This window comes from Strix uralensis, chromosome 8 (genome assembly GCF_047716275.1).
Source record: "Strix uralensis isolate ZFMK-TIS-50842 chromosome 8, bStrUra1, whole genome shotgun sequence".
Lineage (NCBI taxonomy): Eukaryota > Metazoa > Chordata > Aves > Strigiformes > Strigidae > Strix > Strix uralensis.
The window spans coordinates 12,771,525-12,793,380 of NC_133979.1; the positions used below are offsets into that span (position 1 = coordinate 12,771,525).

At 41.7% G+C, this 21,856-nt stretch overlaps 1 protein-coding gene across 14 annotated transcripts in view; it reads right to left on the reverse strand.

Moving 5' to 3' along the window:
• Positions 1 to 21,856, reverse strand: part of PTPRF (protein tyrosine phosphatase receptor type F) — a 391,114-nt gene that overhangs the window by 255,321 nt on the left and 113,937 nt on the right. For all 14 annotated transcript variants that reach the window (XM_074876247.1, XM_074876260.1, XM_074876256.1 and 11 more), the window contains exon 3: positions 582 to 743. In XM_074876247.1, coding sequence (XP_074732348.1) covers positions 582 to 666 — 85 coding nt within the window. In that variant the 5' untranslated portion in view covers positions 667 to 743. The remainder of the gene's footprint in view (positions 1 to 581; positions 744 to 21,856) is intronic.

Below are 21,856 nucleotides of genomic sequence, written 5' to 3' on the forward strand. Positions count from 1 at the left end.
CTGTTTAGGTCTGGATGGGGCTAATCAAAGCCAGTCACAGCGGCACAACCGTCAGGACAACAGGCATGGACGCAACAGCTTAAAGCACAACCACAAGGAAACGTTCGACTGAAATACAGGAGAGCTACACCAGAAGGTAAAAACTTGCATCCTTTCCCCAACAGCTCTCAACCACCTGCTGACTCAGGAGAGACATCTCAGTATTGCACAAATTACAAGAGCTGGTAAAGGAACAAGAAAAATAAAGTAACAGGGATTACTGTGACCCCAATAGTTCTTTCTTCCTCCGCCCCCAATCTTCTTTACTCATCTGTACATGTTAGAAATCAAATTGTCAGGTTTTGATCTTGCAGCTACTACAGAAACTCCTCCTGCACTTGAATAAATTTTGTCAGTCTTCTTAGTTCTACTTGTGCCCCTTCACATACACACTGTTTATCTGTGCCGCGCACATGGAAAAATAAAGGGCGGGGGGATGTTATCCTTTAGTCCTCAGTGTTTCCAGTACAAACCAAGGTTTAATATTTGTTGAAAGAAATTTTGCAAGGTATTCAAGCTTTCCAAAACTGAATGTTACTTACTGTCTGCTCCTGCTAAAGGCAGCATCAAGCAGCAGAGGATGGCTGCTGGCACAGTGAGTACTGGAACGCAGAAGTTAGGCACCATATTCCAAAGTAGCACAAGTCCTCTTCAGTCTGAGGCAAGCAGTCAGCACATCCAGTGTTACAGACACAGACTTACTCCTGCAAACCAAGAGAGGAAGAAAAGGAAAATGATCAAATATGACACACAGATTAACTGCCAATATACCAAACTACCCTGTAAAGACAGAAATACCTTTAAAGTGAAATTTAAGTATCTTTCCTGCTTGAGCAGTAGAGCTGCACATTGATGTCCCCAAATCTAATAAGCTGTTTTCAGGGGTCATAAGGCATAAATGCATGCCCATCTCCAAGTTCATCTTCATGTCCAGCCTCTATTATGGCCTATTAAAACATCCTTTAGTCGTTCTTATTCACAACAAATAGTTCTGAAGTTACATGCTACAGTACAAGAAATAGTCTTAAGCTCATCTAACTTCCTCATCCATCTGCCCAACAGAGACATGCTTGACTGCATATGTAGGGTGGTTTGCAGCCAACTACATGTTAAGCATAGCTTGGCCCATCCAGCTGGACTGGTGTACACCAGACAAGTCTCAACGGGACCAAGCAGGAGAAAGAGAAGCTGAACTGAATCAGTTCACGGGGCTAGCAGAGTCACAGTAGAAGGTTATTAAGAAAAGTGTCTATAGAGAAAAGCTTTACACAGAGCAAACACCTAAGCTTCTACCTCTCAAAAATGCAGAGGAGTACTGTCTAAAAGGATTGAGGATTGGATATTCCTTCTCCAAAACAAAGCAAGTTATCTTGGAAATTGGCTTTAACTTGGGCATCTGCTTGCATATAGAAATACAGAAAATTCCTTGAAACCCAACCAAAAAAGGCAAGTATTTTAAAAGGATGTAGTTTCTGTGTATCTGCCTTCTTTTTTCTTTTCATGAGAATATACTCATTTTACTTTCACCTAAAAGTCCAAGGTCTGCCTGTTAAGACAGATTTTAAAGGAGCTAGCAAGCCCCATTCCCTCAAAGCAACAAGGCTCAGCAGGGACGGGGGCTCACTCCTTCAGTGCTGGGCATCTCAATGAAAGCTCAAGAGTCATTCAAAAGTTGATGAGATTCTCCTTCACTGAAGTTGCAAGTGTTACCTAAAGTTGGCAACACAGCATTAGTAGTGAAAAAATCTCAGGCTGGCAGATGCCAGCCTGAGTGGTCCTTGTGAGTATCCCTGAAACAAAGTATCTGCAAGTGCACAGGCTGTACATGGCACGACCCACCACTCTTAATCATTTCGGCAGACATTTCAAAAACACGTTCAAGACTGATCTAACAGAGGTACTTTTGCATTTTGATGGTGTTTTGCAAGAGGAAGTCTCACGGTTTTTTGTTGATTTTGGTGGGGGTTTTTTTGAGAACCACTGAGGTTTTGATGGAGTAAGTATCACATGTTACGAACATGTTTACTTCTGACAAAAACACAGTGCTCAAAGAACACCAGCAATGACAGTGCTGAGGGAAATCTGCAAGAAATCTCAAGAGAATCTACCTAAGCAAATATTTACATTGCATCGTACTAACAAACAGCAGATCATGATTCTTCTCCATTTTGTTACTGTATTTGCACAGTAAATCTTTTCACACGTTGTATCACACAACACAGAGAAATCTTTATTTATGCAATGTCTTCTACAGCCAAGACATCTGAAAATACTTTACAAAATAACCTAGTTCTAACCTAGATGCAGAGAGAATACTGATCATCTCATCCTGCTTTTATTATCTCAATGAGAAAGCATAAATCCAAGTAAGCTCAGCAGCAAGATTCTGAATACTGTAAAAGAGGCTCTTCGTACCAGCCACACACTCAGTTCTCTTTGTTGCTCTCCAACCTCCATATCCTCATTCATCTCTCGCCAAAGAATTACTAAAAGCACCGTTAACATGTCTTATACCGCAGAGACAGATACAGATAGTTGTAACTTTATAGCTGCATAAGCCCTATTCCAGTGGGAAACTCTGTTTAGTCCCCAAACAGTTTGCCCAGTGTTAGCCAGTTCTCCAGATATGGTCCACATGGGAATGGGAAGAAGTGCCTGGATTAAGAGTGAAGATTATTGTCTCTAAATTCTGCATGTACAGTGCTAATTTGTACAGCCCAGAGAAGTAAACCCACTGAAGCACACTTTAAGCAGCATTACATCTGTCTCAACAACAGCCAGCATCTTAAGAGGCTACTCTTTGGGGTGGGGGCTAGAACGCCAAGGGTTGAAATTACTGTCTCAAAACTAATGAAGTGTGTCAAACTCTCTCAGATTAGGACAGAAAACAAGCTTTACAGGTGGTGCTGAAAACATCTTAGGTACGTATCATACCAGATTGGGGATGAACAGTATCCAGAGATTTTTTCCTCTTTCATTCACTTCCATTAACAACAGAAGTGCCTGATCTAATTGTGTATCTTGAGTGCAGATTGCTCAGAAGTCATGTGAATGGCACCTCCACAGCCCTCATTCAGGAATAACTCTCAGGAACATCAGCTAAAGAATAGGTCTGTCTCTCAATTTCTTTCTTCTTGCAGCAAATGTGATCAAGTTTCTCTCCAGTTTCAAGCTTGACAGATTTATAACTTTCCTCTCAAGCCCATGAGATACATACAACGTGTATCATGCAAAACTGATGAATTGTCAGTTACTCTACCAGATGCTTTATAGGCTTGATCTTTTTGCAACTGTTTAGTGCTCTATAATAATTTACCATCTGGTAGAAAAGTCAGATTTTCTTATGCAAAGCTGTTGTCTGTCCCTCCAAAGTTAATAGAGTACCTTTGGCCCTTAACAGGATCAAACTTTGCTGCTTCCTCTTTCTGTGGTTGCTCTGCCTATGGAAAAGTTGTCTGCATTCAATATTTAAAGCCCTTTAAATTGGAATGTTTTAAAATTTTATAAATCTCAGTAGCTGTCATTCTCTTTTGAAATTGAAAATATGAAAAAACCTCTCCCAGTGGTTCAGCTCTCCCATTTTTAGAAGCGGCGCGGTTTCTCCCAACAAGACAACCCAATATTCAAAGCAAGGTGACAGGGTGTTAGCTGAAGCTCAGTTAACCCTCAGAAGACCAGTGTCACTCTGACAGTACTGAACAGCCATCTTGAATCAATGCTAAAGGCTTTCTTTCCAAGGGCAGAAAGGTAGCCTAAGACAGAAAGGAGCTACAAACCAAATAACGTTGGTAGATTTTGATAATGAGCTAAACAGATACTGAGTCAATATTGCTTTGGTAAAAACCAAGTCCAACAGCAACCAACCAACTAATGCTCTTAAGACTCTTAGTGTCTTTTGCCCCAACAACTTCATGCTGCTCTCTCTTGCATCTGTAATGCCCTCCTGTGCACCATACAACCTTGAGTCCCTTCATTTGAAGGCCTCCTTTAATCTCACTGCTTTGGCTAGCATCTCACAACAAATATTGCATTTGGGAGCCCAGACATTGTAGAATTAATTTTTCAAAAATACATGTACATTCTCATTGTTACTTCTGCATCTGATCCTGGCAATATTATAAACTCTAGACCATGTAACCCAAAAGGAGGCTGAGGCTAAGCACTCCAGATGGCTTTGTAAAAACAGCTTTGAGTTTAGCAAGCTAAACTTCTGCCTCTGCTCCAAACCCAATGTTAGAACTACCAAGTGCTAGTTTGGCAGAAGACTAGAAAGCAAGGAATCACAACAAAAAAAAAAAAAAAGCAAATTTCATTTAAATACAGCCGATTTTGCTGTAGGGCAGGTGGATGGAAAAGAGGCAGTCTTGAGAACATTTTTGAAACCTACATGGTTTGATTCTTTCAGACAAGCAGAAAAAGCCGGACTCATTTAAAACAGAGCCAAGAATACCAACAGCTCATATGGTACTAGGAAATTCTGGCAATGAGCATGTCCCACAGGAGACGGCAAAGAGATTGGAAAAAGCAGTCAACTTTAAAGAGTCAAGAGGAATTTCAAACCAGCACTGAATAGCTTATGTCCTCTATGAACTCTTCTGGAAGCTAAACTGAAATGAAGCAAGTGTCACGTGGGTCACTAGCCAGGAATCGCACGATGAAGAAAAGTATCCTCAAAGTAAGCCTGACCATTCCAAACCAAGGACAAAAATATCGCACTAAAATCGCTTTTTAAATCTAAGCTACTTCGCAATCCAAAGTGTCTAACAAGTCAGTTCAAAAACGCTCCCTCCAGGAACCCCTGTATGTCCACAACTGCCAGGTTCAGTTCTATGTGTGACTACCCCCACTGCATTTGCTGTGAAACATGGTTCAGAGAGACTCTCTAGAAACACACAGGGCAGGAAGGTAAGCCCAGTGCATAAGCAATGTCCTTATTTGACCTGGAGACATAAAAGTATCTTTTCATAAAGGAACCTGAAACAACTGTGTTTGCTTTTCAAGGTGGAAGCTTCTTAAATGTTCTCAACATGAGCTCAAGGATGCAGGTCAGAGGATACCAACTAGATGCCACCCAGACAATAGTAAAGAAGGGGCTAAAACTAAATCAGCTTCTCCCAACTCTACCGCATGTGCAAAGCATAATGAAACCAAATTTTCCTTCTGGACACCTACCCACAACTTTGTATTTTACACAAATACCCTGAAGAGGAACCAGTGCTCCAGAGGGACCCAATCATCACAATACTTGGGGTGTCACACAAATGATGGTAGTCAAGCACACTGACCAAGCAAGTAAGGGGCGCATACCACACAGAACAATGAGACAGTTATTTATTCTATTAAAGGTGAGAATGATAATTGGCTACAAGCTCAGCTGCTTCACTCTGTATATAACGCCTCATCTGTGCTCTGAAGGAGGAAGAAGAAAACCATGACGCACCATATAGTTCAAGATCATCATATTGTACACATTAAAAGTTGTAGAAGCACAGTTACACACAAGTTAATGACTTTTGAATGTTTCACTTCACTACATTAGTATTCCTTTAGCATAGATTTCTTTGTGCTTTTCTGCAAGAAATATAATATAAAGAGACTTGGGGAGTATAGCAATATGGCCAAAAAAGACAAAATGAGTCTCATTTCACTCTAAACTCCCACATGCAGGGAATGTATTAGAGAGATTCAGTGGGGAGATATATGAAGATGGCAACACTAGCATAGATTTAGGGAGGAACTTCATATGAACTTGCAATACAGTAAAATGGCCAAAAGCTAAAGTGACTGCTACATGAGCAAAAGTATCACCTCCAGGACCCAGGTGTGAGCAGACCTAGAGCATCAGTTTGAAGACTCTCAAACCATCCGGAGAGAAGCGATGAGCAAAACCATTTAAGAACCAGGAAGGATAAAAATCTCTGTCAAGTAGCAAGCGCTAGACAGACCGGCTAAGCAAGATGGGGATTTGATAACCATCTGTAAGTACATGAAGGATACAAACACCAAGAAAGGAGTGGAGGAGTATAATTAGCCACGGGCATGTAACTGTGAGTAATGGAATGAGACACAGCAAAAGAAAGTGTAAGTTGAATATTCTCAGTAAACTCTCCAAAAAAGAAAAAAAAACACAAGAGAAAACAGACACCAGCAGGAAAATGTTTCATCATCTGTTTGGATGGAAATTAAAAATGAGGTAGGAAAAAAAAAAAAGAAACACCCCAAAAATATCCCATAATCTGGGGGGGGGGTGGGGGGGGGGTGGGGGAGGGAAACCACCACAAACCTGAACAGAGGCAGATCGATATGGGCAAATATATACAACATCAAGAATGATTCAGAAGTACTACAGAAAGATTCTCCTTATTTTGGCAAAACATTAAAAAAAAAAACAAACGCAAAGACCTTAGTAACAGGCTGGCCCAGCTACAGATCTTCATGATTCTGAACACACAATCACAACTTGACCCAAGGAGAGAAGCAGAGGGAAAGAGCAGCTTTTAAGCAGGACGCAAGCACAGCTTGGGTACTCCTGTCAGCCTTATTGGCTACATTTGCTTCTGAAGATATTAATTTCTGAAGGTGTCATAGCCTGCAGACAATCCTAGATAAAAAGGAGGATTTTTTTCTACTGGAACAAGGCTTATGAAGGGCCCTGTTAAATAACTACGGTGATAAGTCAAAACATCCACTTAAAATATAGATCAGCCTTGAGCCTCACAAGCCCAGCCATCATTCACAGTGAGCACTAAATACAGATTGCTGTAGATCACCCTCCCCAAGTGTATAGGCTCTTAATGCCTGCTGTAAAGTCTCCTTAAAAGAAGCAAACTATTGCATATCACCTTTCAACAGAGGTCTTTTACATTTACAGAATAGGCCCAGCAGTGTAACCAGATGCATGGATTAAAGACCCAGGACAGTAGAAAATCCTACAAAAATTAAAAAGAAATTCAGCTATTCCTTAGCTATCAGCAAACTCCACTAACGTGGAAGAACGTGCTCATGAGTCAGCCACTTCCACAAAGTAAGAATTTCTGTGCTTTTTCTACAAATTACTACACACGACAATATATTCTTAACACAAATGACCATGCCATTACAGCCTTGCATTCAGCACAATGGAAAACAGCATAAAGACTAAAATCACAAGGTACCAAGTCCTCCCCTCTAAACCCCAACTCAGCATCAAGTTCCACACATCCAGGATGTAGAACAGAAGGTTTTAAAGTAAAGAGAGGGAGAGCTGAGAAACACGGTCCTTCTGGGCTTGCTGCTTACAACACACCACACCTGACTGATATGTACTGTACAGCTATGGTACTGTTATTCCTGTATCTGGTTCCAGCAATGCAAAACATGCCAGTTCCGCACCTCTCAGACTGACAAAACACACAAAGTGGAGCAGATATAAGATCCACTTCGCACCAAAACTAATTTTAACCAAAACCAGCAAGAATACAAATGATTGATCAGATGAGGGATAATCTGTCCTTCCTCCCCTTCAAGGATTTGCATGGTGTCTACTGTCTTGAGACCAAACTAAATTCTAAATCAATTCTAATTCAAAACTAAATCAGTTTCTTCTTTATAAGACTGCTTTTGCTCTATCCACGCATCTACTCAGCTTCATTAGCAGACTCAGTGTAGAGATTTTTCAGAGACCTCCTGGAATCTGAACAAATTTTAATCCATCTCTGGCTTGCACATGTCAAGCAGCTATTAGAACAGTTTTCCTTTGCAGAATCCATGAAAGCGGGACCCTACGAGAACATGATCTTTCAGTTATGTTGTTATTTTCTCAATAATTTTTGCTTCAACCACAGTACAAGGCATATAAAAAGAACTTTCTTCTGAAAAAAATGGCTCCTTTTAATGAAAAATCCCTTACTTTTGCTGGAAGTTATGTTTTACATAACATAGGACACTATTGGGGACTGCTCACTTAATGCTTTTCAGATTAATACTATATTCCAAATCTGCTTTTGCCAAGACCTCAATTTCTGAAATTTTCTCATCTTTTATATTTAGAAAGACTGGGCACAATACTAGTACTAAGTCTTCCACAACATTTTTAGCAGTTAGAAACTGATGCAAAGTACTAACTTCCCTATTTGGCAGTACCCTTCTCTTCCTTAATTGCCATCTTTAACCTCCCATTGTTCAGTAAGCCCAATTTTCACATGGCACCGATTTGCCTACATTATTTATCTTCTACGTATAGTCATTATTTCTTCAAAGCCCACCCTGGATCCTTCAATTTTCCTTTTATACTCGTTACACTTTATACACTCTGCTACTAATACCTGGGAGTTGGGTTTCCAAATTTTCATCTCAAATAGCTTTGAGATCTAGCTAGTGTGAATTACTCCCAGCCCTGCTAATTTAACTGCTTTTCCCAGCTTGCTTTCTTATGTTCCACTACTGGTTTCAAACCACATCAAGGAACTGGTTCACTTCCCCCCACTCCCATTTTTCTTTTCCACTCTTACTTTCTCCCATTTTAATTTTAGGGATGCTTTGAGTAACTTCTTCACTTTCAAGTTGTCCTTTCTGAAGTTTAGCATCATTCTCAACATTTTGATCATCATCTTGGTTCCTCTGAGCTCAATGACTACTCGTGCACTACACGCACTATAGTCATGGCCACTCATGAAGACATACATGAGGATCCTACAAACAACTTTAACCCTGCTGACTCAGCAGCAGCTTGACAAATACACAAGGCGATTAAATAATGCTGAGCAATTACTTGTCTGGAGCTATTTTAAGCCAGGCTCTGGAAAGCGTGCATGCACTGGCGACAAAACCTCCACTCAGTCTCACAGCCGCTGTCACGTGCGGCAATCAAGTAAAAAGGACTCATCACTTTGATCCCGTTAACAGAGACAGTAATCCTCCTCCACAGGTCCACCAAGTGCTCGTGAAGTGGTAAATTCACAAACGTATCTTGGCTGCCATCCTTTTTAAACATGGTCACCACCAGTACAGGAGCAGCACCACTGCATCAGACCGGATCCCAGGCCCAGCCAGCCCATGTCAGCCAGCTCAAAGACCGCGTGGGAGAAGACAGCCGCAGGCTGCCACGGGGCTGGCTTCTTCCTAACACCATCATTTAGCAGACAACTTATGCCCTACTGGAGGGTTTATATATCCAATTAAACTTTCTGTAATTCTCATCTTGTGAAACTATGAACATTTCCATGCTAGATTTTGGAATTATTCTCTCCTAAAGGGTTTTGAAGTTAATTATATCATACTTGTTATTACTGTCTCAACCACAGATACTGCTTGAACCCCATTATTGTGTGTGTTACCGAGGGCTAAAATAAGAATAGCTGATGCTTTGGTGTGCGCTGGAGCTAGCCTTTCCTACAAACTGCTTCTCTAACCTTTGCCCAAACATTATGTATGCTCAGTTTATATGCAGGTAGTTAACATAGCCTGGTAGGGTAAATGGGTTTATTACATTTATTAAACTGAATTCTCTCCATGCAGAACGCCCCCAGCATCCTGCAGTCCTCTGTCTCTGGAGGCATTTGGCTGTTACCATGGAAGACAGCACCCAGAAATTCCCTTCACAACTAATAAGCAGGAACTATGAAAGCACAAGTTTCATGCAATTGCCTTCTGTTTGAAAAATGAAAACTGTTTCTGTAACCCATAAAGAAACCAAGATGCAATCAACCTTATTGTAATAAGATGCTAAATTTATGATTATTCCTTTTTTTTTTGCATCTACTAAGACCCCCTTGCTTTGCTTTGGCAAAAGAAAACACCCTCTGAGGCAGCATATACTACATAGTACCCAAGCCGTATTAAAGGTATGTAAATAAAAATCAAGCCCTAGGTGTAATATAATGTTTGTTGAAGATGAAGAAAGCAAAGATCTGTAAATTAAGAATCCTGAATTAATGGTCACAAAGTCAGACTTAACTCTCAGTCCAAAAATACAATTTCTCTTCTTCAGTAGCACTTCAGGCTAAAAATTAAATTCAGATTTCTTGCATCACATTCTGTACAGTAAGACACACAAAACATCTAGACATCAGATTTTGTCTCAGATCTGAGCCTGTATGTTCAAAACAGTTTGATGGAAGAAAATCAATTAATATATTTTACAAGTCTTCTTTGTTTGGCAGATCAAAGCACTAGTTTCCTAGTTACTTCCTGGCTAGAGGAACCAAGATAACAGCTGCATCAAGGCTGCCGCAAATTCAACACTTTCTGGACAGACCAGCCATCTTCCATCTTTCATGTCACAAAGCAAATCCCAGGACTCCACAGTCAAACAGGACAAAATCTGCTTCCACGGTCACGTTTTCATGCACATGTTCTGCAAGTAAACTCACACATGGACCTCACACAAGTGCTGAAAACTTAAAGGCAGCAGCCAGGAAGGCTCCACACAGCTGCAGATCCACACTGCCTGCCACCTTATCAAGGATGTGCAACCTCACCTGCTTTGGATTAGGAAGATGAAAGAAGGTGGGAGGCTAAAAATATTCTGCACATTTTAATGAACCTGGAATGACTGCCTCTCCCAAGCTCAGGAAGAAATCCAAAACATACAGGAAAAGTAAACAACAGTACCTCTCAGGGAAGTTGGGCACATCACCACCCCTGCGCAATTCTCACTGCTCCTTACACCCTGTGTGATCCTGTACCTCTCACGGACCTTTATCCACCATAAAATCCATGCCAAATATATGTGGGGTTTTGCTTTCAATATCCTGAAGTTTTTTGGTCACTACAAAAGGCATGCTTTGGTAACCAAGGGTATTGAGTGCATGGCAGCTACATAGCTGCTTCCAATGGCTTTGGCATTTCTACACTTGAGAGACAGCAGGAGAGATGAGTTCTTACATTCAGCATGGCACAGACATACAGATATGGGATATTCTTCACCCTTCAGCAAAATTCTCCTCCATGACATCCTACAGCTCTAAAGGCTTCAAGTTTTGTAATTCAACCTTAAAAAAGATATTCAAAGGAAAACAAAAACCACCACCACAACAATTCTGCTTCCACAAGACAGTAGCTTGTTTTGATCTTAAAAATTCCTTCTCTCCAATCTTTGAGAGTGTTTCCTCTGTATCTCAGTATCACAACTTCTATGTGTTCTCTTTAGCAGGGGAATGGTCCCATGCTAATGGTCTGAGTCAAGATAAACCTGTAGCCTAATAAAAGATCAACCTAAAAAAAAGTATGTACTTCACTCAAAACTGCCCTTTTGTAATGGAGACTTCTGCCAATAGTAGATGGAAAGACCTTTGAAAAATAAGACATCACATATGCCGTCTGCAGCAACTTCGTAGTTTTACTATTGAAATTATCCACTCTCTCCTTCCAGGCCACCACCTTTACATGACCTTGAGCAAAACATAAAGAGGATAATACATAATGTGCAGCTTCTTGGGATACCATTCAGTAAAACCTAAGGAAAGAAAATTACTGCTAGCTGTTTTTTCAATCCATTCGTACATTAGTGTGCTGAAATGCATAGTTGGAGCCATCAAAATCAGATTCAATGTACGTTTTACTGTACTTAGGAGGCAAGCTATTTCAATTTTGTTAGTTGCCAGAATGTAAAATTCTGAAGGCAAAAAGCTTCCAGCAGAAAAACAGAACAGATCTTAAAGGGGAAAGATGTTACCTAGCTTAATGAAAAGCAAAGGAAAGCTTAAGCAGGACCTGGCTAAGTACAACTCCAAGGAAAGGAACAGTCCCTGTTCCTCCTCATGGCTGATGCTGGCATAGGGCTAACAGCACAAGATGCAGCACCTTGTTCATCAAATCATACCAAAATAATAGCAGTGCTGAGCAACTCCTCAGCTGCCAATAAACAACAGCTCCAAGGCCCTTAGTGACATGTGAGGAACATGCTCCAAGTTTTAAGCATTTGCTTTTAGATATGCAATGCCACCAGATGTCCAGGCTTTTTCTTACCTGCAAACTAATGCATCAAAGTGGTTTTGATGACTTTCCCTCTGAAAGCTCGTTTGCTCGGAGACCACAGCTCTATGTCCATCGCTTCTAGATATGTGCCCAGCCCATTAGTTAAAGTGGATCCAAGCCAGGCGTGAGCAAACAGGCAATTTTACTGAATTAGCCAGAGCACACAACACTGTGTTTGTGCCAGTTCTATGTTTTAGTCTGGCTACAGGTAAACAGGACAAAGCTATCCCCTCAAAATATTTTGAATCAACTTGAATTGCCACACTATGCTTGCACTAGTATAGCACTCTGCATCGCATTAACTAAGGTACTCCTGATCTGGTAATACATGACCCAGAATATAATGGATTTTTCAAGGCCCAAGGCATCTGCTGCCACTTGTTGAATAGCTTTTCTCAGTGCAAGGCACCCTGCATTTCACAGAGGCAATAAGCAAACCCCAAACAGTTTCAGCTGTACCTTGCTCTCTGAGACACCCTTCTCTTTCCATAACCCAGGAGAGTAACCAGAGCCCTGACTTTCCTTCCTGGCTTATTGAAGGGACCTGATGCTGGAGCTCACATCCCTGGTTGTTTGACCTCCAGCCAGTACACGGATTCTGCATCACTCAAACGTTCCCCAGCAACACAATGCAAAGGACACAGTTGATTTTACTGGTACATTCTTTATGAGAGATCTCTGCTTTGGCTTTATCCTTGTGGGTTTTAATAATTGTGCACATACACAGAGAGCTTGCAATCAGTGTACTTTGAATTAAATTTTAACCAATTTATGAAGTATTAAAAACCACAAAATTTTTTATAACATTTTAATTGTAGTATTACAGAACTCATCTGGTAACATCTAATTATAATTCTAAATGAGCAGCAATTAACAAGCTATTTTATGGTGCCTAAGTCCAAAACAAACAAGGTCAGGACAGTTCTGCAAAAGGAGCTGCTAGCGTGCACCCTGCAGAAGGGATGCCAGTCTATCTTTGGAATACACTCATTCCCCAATTTCTGCATCAGAGCATTACATTTTAAAAACTGTAGGGACCATCACCCATCAAGTACAGGACTTGCTGTACCACTGGATCCTTGTCAGGAAATGGGCAGCTCCACTCCTGTCATAGCACATGCATCACCAGTATAAGCTCATTTGAAGTGACACATGCCAACATTATGTCATTGGTGGGGAAGGTAGGAGCAGCTCCAGCAAACACAAGTGCTCTCACCCATCAGGGAGCAAAGTCCCCAAGACAGGATGGGTTGAGGACAGAGCAATGAAGGAGTCTCTCTTCTTCACACAGAAGCCATAACACTCCCTCCCTGCAGTAAAGGCAGACCACCTATTGCTTAAAAAAATTAGTTCATCTTGGCACGCTGAACACTTCAAATTCATCCAACACTTACTAGTGGGAGGAAGGCTGATACTGCAGACAGAGCCACAGATTTCAGGACAGAAATTCTAGGACATTTCCCACTGACCTGGATGCTGTCCCAGAAATTTCTTGGAAGAACCTTGCTCCTGCACTCCAGGGCTAGCAAGTTAAGTCCTTCTATCCAGTAAGCATCCACTGTGTTTCAAAGGTAGCTATAGCAGAGAAGTACCCCACCAGCAGCATTTTAGGAGTCAACCAGCAAAGGTCCAAAGGTCCAGAGGCTTTGCTTCAGAATGCATTACCCTTTGCTGGCAGGTTAGGCTTAAATTTTATTTTTATATTTCATCTTTTTAAAATAAAAGTTCTTTCAGAGTTGAAATGTGAGGTGGGAAAAAAATTCATCCAAAATCATATGCAACAAGGTTACATATTACAAGATAATTTTCTCTTCACAGAGGAAAGAGAAGGTTTCTGAATAGGGTTTTGTGACAGACTCATGTATCTGTCTTCTGTTTTTCCCTTTATCACTTTTTACCTGTCTTCTAGTGAAAATGAATCCCAAACCTCTTCCAGGAAGAACACAGGCCATTCCTGACTGTAGGAAAGGAGACAACAGAATAGCAACCTGTCTGATGCAGCTGGTAACCTCTCTGCCTGCAGGAGCAATGCATTAGATATTTTGAACTAACATTAAAGACGTGGAAACATTTGGAAAAGTATCAACAATCAGCTTTTTAAGTGGAAGAACAAAGTACCCAGGGCACTGTCAGGGCTAAATCAGCAATCCAACTCCGGGAGACACTGGCAATAGAAAATGTGTTTTATGCATGCAGGTGGTTTATGAGAAACAATTTGTTTACAGCCCTTTTAAAAAGAATACATGAAGGAATTTGAATAGCTATTCTTCATGAAGCACTGCTGTTCATAATAAAGCTTATTCTGTCCTTCAAGCTCACAGAGATAATTCCTGACAGATTAACCTTCTGGATCACACCAAGGGCACCAGCAGTAAAGGGCTGCTTAAGGCACTGCAGATTCCCCACTGCTCTGTCGAGTTTCTGTCCCACCCATAGAAACACTAAAGCCTTGCACCAGGCAGGCCATGGTGGTGTACATCTCTGTGCAGAAGTATTCCAGGCTTGCTCTTCAGCCGAGACTTACAGGCTTCAGAAAACTTTGCAGTCCAGTTAACCTGCCTTTGTCCAAACTGGAGTGTGCCTGCAACCTGGCACCTCCTAAGGAAGTCAGTACCGTCTGATGTAATTTTTACAAATGCAAAATAAAATGAGAAGTATGTATCCTCCATGCCAGTGTTCATCAAACAACAGTTAAGACTCATATTGGTAGCTGAAGCAAACTCAACACCTCTGTAACATGAAAACCCTTCCTGAGCAAAGGCAACAGAAGAGCTCTGCAAGGGCTGAAATGAACAGTCGGGACTTCACAAGATACAAACATCCCTTAGCACATTTCTCTGCCTGTCAACATGGAAAACCATGTCCCTTGATTACACGACAAAGTTTCTGGATACACAGAGGTTTCTTTTACTTATTAGTTCGCCGCCGACTGTCAGAAGTTTGGCCAACGCTTGCTACGTGCTTGTCCTGGCAGCCTTCCATAGGAGGGCCGCACATGGCAATGCTGCGCTCCAAGTCCTGTTTTGGCCTTACGGTGGATGAACAGCTGCAAGATCAATCCTAACTCTGTAACGTGGTTGGGAGGAGGGTAACCTTCCAAGAGCCTAGCAAACACCGTTACCCAACCTGCAAGCACCTGTCCTGTGACTTCCTCGGGAGTCTTCGCTGCCGAGCAGCACTGACACTGCCAGAGGAGCCAGCAGGATTTTCTTTCTTCACTGTCTGGATAAGAAACAAAAAGCTGATCAAGCCACCGCCTGAAGTGAGGATGGCCAACCAAAACTACTGACACAGCCAACCAAAACTACTGGCACAACAGACTCATAGGCAGCAACCATTGTTAAGACCAAGACTGAGTAGCTACTAAAAGCTAGTTGTATGAACCAGACAAAGCTGATTATTTCTTTTCAAACAGACCAACTACCCTGGGGAAGCCCACCATCCCCGAACCCTTTTCCATCAACTGTCCAAGAGTTTCTTGCAAGTTACTGGAGGCACAAAAGCTGCAGACACTTGGCTCTCTATCTCTGAAAGCATTCTACTTGAATTTATCACACTACATGCAAGCCAAACTTTATTTAGCTGAACGAGAATCCCATAAGCCCCCCTTTCCTCACCAGAGAGTGGGAACAAGCAGAAGAGCTAGTGCCTTCTTGCTTTACTGAATTCATTATATTAAACCAAAAGCAGTGTCATCTTAACTTGAAAGAACTTTTAAAAGAGCTTGAAGCAATTCTGCTGCTGCAGCATTTTTGTATTTTGGATTAACTACAAGCCTTCTTAACCCCTCCGAGTTTGTAAATGCACATATCCATATCCTCCTAAGCAGCCTGCAATCTCTGAAGTGTTAGCAAGCTGAGAGTTAAGACGTACACCATGTACAACTATTGTAATTTGAGCTCCTCTACAAGCTAAAGAAGGCCAAGTTTTAGTTTGTCCACAAGAAAAGACCTGCAGAATTTGGTAAATTATCTCAGACATTCCTCATGTCTCATGTGCAATTGCCCCGATTAACATCCCAGGCTCACAGAGGCAATAAAAAGGTCAAAATCCTACTACAGGGGACAGTGCTAAAATATTATTAAATGTTACCTTTATAAAATTTCCAATTAGTACTCATTTAGAAATATTTCTGTCTCAAGGGATTTTGTAAATTCATTATTATCATCACAGACCTTTTTAAGCTCTTCTTCAAACAGGACTTTTTGGCCATTTTTTGCCAACAGAATGTTTTGGAAGCTAGGGAAAAACCTTAGCAGCAACTTTCCTGAAATGAAGTATTAAAAAAAAAACCCTGCCACCAGTAACTGGTTCTGTTTGACGTAGTTTGTCATTTTCCTGAACAGCTGAAAGCCTTAGGTAAATGCGCAGGGAAAAACAGCAAACCACCTCATCTGTCTTTTGTTTATTAAACCCCAAGTTTATTCAAGTGGCTTTGAATCCTGAACTACATGACCGTCTTCTGAACTATTCCACACTCAATTGATACAGGTGGACAGAGAGAATCAAAAATGTCCTTTAAGTTTATTAACTTCTGGAGAAAGCATCAGATAGCGATTCCTTTCATCTCAACTCATGCAGCTGAAGAATGGTGAGAGATGACAGCAACCAGAACCAGACCAGCTCCAGCATGGTTCTCAGGTGCTTGATACAACCCCTGCTGAAAGCATCTGTATCACTCCTGCCCCAGAAGCCTTTAACAGCCCTACACAAGTCGTGCTCTCCTACCCTACATTGTGGGGGACAGTATTTACAAAACAAAGAACCCCTTTAAAACGCACTCTTAAGCTTTCTTCTGACTCTGTTATGTTTTCAGAGGAACTGGTGCATCTCAGGGATGGCCATACGTGTGCTGTAGATGAAAGGATGCCAAGCAGTACCAAGTTCTCAGACAAAGAGTATCTAGAGGAGATGGAGTCACAAGATCAAACTGCAAACACTCCCCAACTCAACATTACTTTGAAAGGGGCTGTCTATACTCTGCCCATTCACACACAAAAAAAACCAAACAAGGGAGGGAGAAGCCATTTTTATATACAAAATCATACCAGAAGAGTGCCCTAGAGGCCACTGTATCATTCATTTTCACACTAAATTCAATAAAAACACACACTTGTTATTTAGATTAAACAGCTGCAGCACATGGGGGTCTTGCTACAGCATTTAAGACCTTGTTGAGAGCATGCCCTGCCCTAATCCAGGCAATGAGCATATTCAGAAAGCTGACATGGTCAATTTGACTGACAGGAGGTCTAGCACCAGAGGTCCCATACATCAATGCCTACGTCTGCATTTCCTCTACCTTTTCTCTCTCCTCACATATTTCCCAATGTCCCAAGTGCGTTTCAAGACAGTTGAGAGGATGTCATTTGTAATCTCAATTCAACACAACATGAGGTAGTCAAGAAAGAAGGAGCCTAACTCTTCAAGTTAGTTTATTGCACCTTTTCAAGAAGAATTCATTTCTATTCCAGCAGTGCCTACAGTGGTGTGTCCAGTCCAAACACATAAGAAGAGAAACAGATACATTCAAGACGGACCCATATTTTGCATGCCACACGTTAGAGAAGCTGTGTGTCCATGAGGATGCACACACTACAGCTGGCTGCATCTCCTAACTGATCCATCAGTATTTGGTCAATGACAAGAAAAGTACAGCCTTTCCTCCCCTTAAGACAGACACTAATCTGTAACAACTCTACAAGCTAGGGTAATTAATCAAAAGTCTATCATACCATATTAAATGAAAATGGCTCTAAGATGTGCCTGTACACATCAATTAATTATTAAAGGAACATTAGCTGAAGCTTTTCACCTGCCATTTAAAAGTTAGGGACAAAATGACATGATGTGCATAGAACCAGCACAGCACAGTCTACAGACACATTCACCCACCCACCGCAGACACCCCAGTTGTGCCAGTACCTGCTCTGCTTCTGCAGACTGGTTCCAGTATACCCCAACAGCAACCAGAGCCTGCCTGTTAGGGATGCTCAGTATGTAGAGCAGAACTCACCATGGGAAGCCAGCAGGTAGCCCCTCCAAACAGCAATCACAACAAGCATTTGCATGTGTTTGCCTGACATTTCCACTTTTGTTTCAAAATAAAGTCCTCAAGCAACAAGGCGAGGGCTCGGTAAATGGTAGCACAAGCATTCCTAGAAACCACCAGCCGTGTTGTTTTCAGCTGCGTTCACGCTGCTGTAATCAATGGAAGCACTTAGCAGTGATGATGAGTACGTACCGGCAAGAAAAAACACCCCATCCTTTATGCCATGGCTGTATCTTCTTCCAGACCAACCAATGAATCAAGATCACTGACTGCACTAGGAGGCGAAGCACTGAGAGGGCTGGTGCTTAATTAAGCTGAAGTAAATACGCCCCAGCTTAGGAGCAGACTAAAATCACCTCTGTAGCACATAAGCCAAGAGCAGACGACAGCACAGCAGCTTCAGACCTTCTCATATTTCTAACACTTATGACCTGAGCTTTATTCTAATTGCACAAATTGAAGAATGATTAGCAGTTGTGTGGACATTAAATGCCCTGTTGATGTAACCAAAACAGATTTGCTTTATTCAGAATGATTACTTAAGGCCGTAACTGTGAAACCAGAATGAATCAAAATAAAAACATACATTAAAAACACAAAGCATCACCTCAAACGAGAGGGATGGCAATATAGCCTTAGTAATAATTTAAAAGCCACACACTTTAACATCATGCTTTCTAGAAATGAAGAGGCAGGCAGCTTTTTCATGAAACACCATAAACCCACTACAGTGTGCTTCTCATCCTTTACAGTCTCTAAAATGAGCTTTTATGAATACAAATCCTAACAAAATTCACCTCACCTATGTTTTGCATTAGGTTTCTATGTAAGAATCCATATTCGATTTTACGATAAATTTGTTTTTTTGCTGAAAAGTGTTATGCACAACTCAAGATCAGCAGAAATACAGGGTCAAATCAGAGACCAACTTCCATGAGCCAGGGGAGGTGAGTGGTAAGTGCCACTCTGAAAGACCACAGCTGCCTGTGCTGTTCCATCTTTACAGGCAGCACGCTCTAATAAGCTACCAAACGGGCACCAGCACTCCTGGTGTTGTTTGGAAAGTAAATACTAAGCTACAACTTTAAACATTTTTGCCTCGCCTCCCATCTTTCACAGATGCTCCTCTTCACAGCTTATCTCCCAGCTGAACAGTGAGAAACGGGGGACCCCAGACTGGCTGCCAGCCAGCCAGCCTTTTCAGGCTTCATTTTTAATACCGTTACCTATGAATATGTTACATTTACTTGGCCTCCAGTCACCTCATTAACCCTGGCAGCAAAGCAACTAACATAAATACAGCTTATAATATATACTTGATAATAAAGTCATGCATTTTTCCTTAGCACTTTATCTAAAAAGGTAAATCTCGAGAGGTAAGTCTCTAGCTGTTAACCAGCTATTTCCCTCTCCCCACAGAGGAAGAAATTGTGTTTTTCTCTGACAGCAATATATGATGTTACTGTCATTACAGCTATTTCAGAACAGCTTTAAACTACACTTGTGTTTCAGAACTACCTGCCAGAGCCCTTGTTCAAAACTTTAATGTCTCAATATATTTTTTCAAGGGAAGCTTTTAGTTTCAACTGTCCAAGTCATCAAGTACACAAAAGAAAATGCATACTTAAAGGTGGATGATACAATCCTACTCACTGCATTCCAAATACAATCCACAATCTCCCTCCCAAGGGCTTTTCCAGACCGGATGACTAGATGCTGTGCATGCTATGAGACAGCATCACATGGCTGAAAAACCCCAGAAAAGGTTCCCTAAAAGCAGGGACTGGCCAGTGCAAGACAGCTTGTTAGACATCCTCCTCACTGTGTTTGCAGCCAGACTCAGCTGTTGTGCCTCTCCAGATTTTACTTAGCACGCAGATCTCACTTCTTTTGACTCCAATATAGACCTGCTAAGAGTTTCTTTCCAAAGTACTTTCAAGCATGACGCGCACACATATTCACACATTATTTGTGCATATTTTACATGTATACACGTATTGCTATAAAAGTGATACCATGAATGTATTTTTACAGTCAACACATCGTAATTTTCTTTTGAACAGCTTCAACACCATCGATGTGCTTGTCAGAGGCAGCAGAACACAGGGGCTGTGTCCTCAGCCACCGGGCAGGTCTGGAGCTCCAACCCTGCCTCCAAGTGCTGGGACTCCTGTAGACTTGCCACGTGCCTTCACTCCTGCACCTTACACTCCCCCAACTATAAAAGCAGCGATAGCATTCTGCCTCCCTGACACTATTTTGTGAGAATAGATTGAAAAAACCAAAACAAACCAACCAAACTATGAAACTCTGAAGAGTACTGCTATCTTGAAAACATCAGAAACTTACTTCAGTTACCTACCAGGCTTCTATAAAAACACACAAACAGTTATCCTGCAAACGTTTTCTGGACTAATTTATTCTCCTGTTTCTTCCTGCAAACCATTTGAATTCTAGCTTTTTCACCTTAAGAAAAGTCTAAAAATATACAGGTTATCTCTTATAACCCTGTAATAACAGAGGTCCAGCTCTAGCAGAAGAACAACGAGATAAGAAATCAAAGCGGTCATCTTCCCACTGATGGTGCATAAACACTGTATTTATTAGCACTTTCACATACTGATTTTAGACTAACCTCTTTCTCACAGTAGTAATAGCAGAAATGACCATTTCAAAAATGCTGTCATCCAAATGTTACAAAAGAGAACAAATGATACTCCTGTAAGAGATCTACTTCCCCACATCTCCTCTGGCATTTAGATGCTGGCATATGAGGAGAATAATCCAGCTCCCATAACTCATCTCACCCTTCAAAGCCAAGACAGGCTCCAGGACAAAGCGAGCACGGGAGCTGCACCAGGAGGTCCAGCCAATACTCCCCATCTCTCTGCAGCCTGCAGCAGTTCCTCCATTTTGCAGAAAAGGATCCAGGCAGCACTCATCTTCCTAATTACACGCCAACAATTAGCTGGAATTTCGTTGGGCTATGCATGTCACCTGTTAACAGGGCTCCATGACAAAGGGCTAAAACTAGATGTGACAGATGGAGCTATATATTCTGCCCATCTCTGGAGAGAAGATTTGTAATGCAAAACACTGAATTCAAGATGAGACCCATGGATACAAGGAAGCAATCACAACCAAACTGATTAAACAAGACCGAGGTCTCAGTGTGGTGTGCAGAATACTAAGCAGAAACAAAGATACCTCGAGAGGGAAACAAACTGCACGCTGAACCACTCACCAGCCAGATCTTCACTGCACTCTGTGAGTGCCTCTTCAGAAAAATCAGACTGTTCTTCTAACAACTCACTAACGCCAGAAACATCCACATCCCAATCACTATCTCAGATACACAAAGATGAAAACATTGGGTTGTCGAGTCGCGTGTTTTATAACGGGGAAGGAATCCTGGGGCAGTGATGCCTTGATCCACCAAGAAACTGTGCTTGTTGCTAAGCCCTCCAATTCAGATTTACGGTATCCCAGGTCAGAAGACAAGTCTGAATTATTAGCCCAGCCTCTCTTACAAACCCAGGGACATGACATTTCAGTTAACACTACCCTGAGTCCAACTCCTGTTTGACTAAAGCAAATCTTGACTCAGTACGGGAGGAATCCGGACTGATGCCCGGGACAGACATCAGGACATGGAGGGGACACACCATTACTCCTCCCCTCTCTGCCCTCTCACAAGACCCCGAGAGAGGTGTACTTTGCTTCCAGCTTGAGTACTGCTGGCTCCAGCATCCAGTCACACCTCCTTGCTCTGCTTTTTGCTGCAATATTACAGAGCGTTTTTAAATCCTT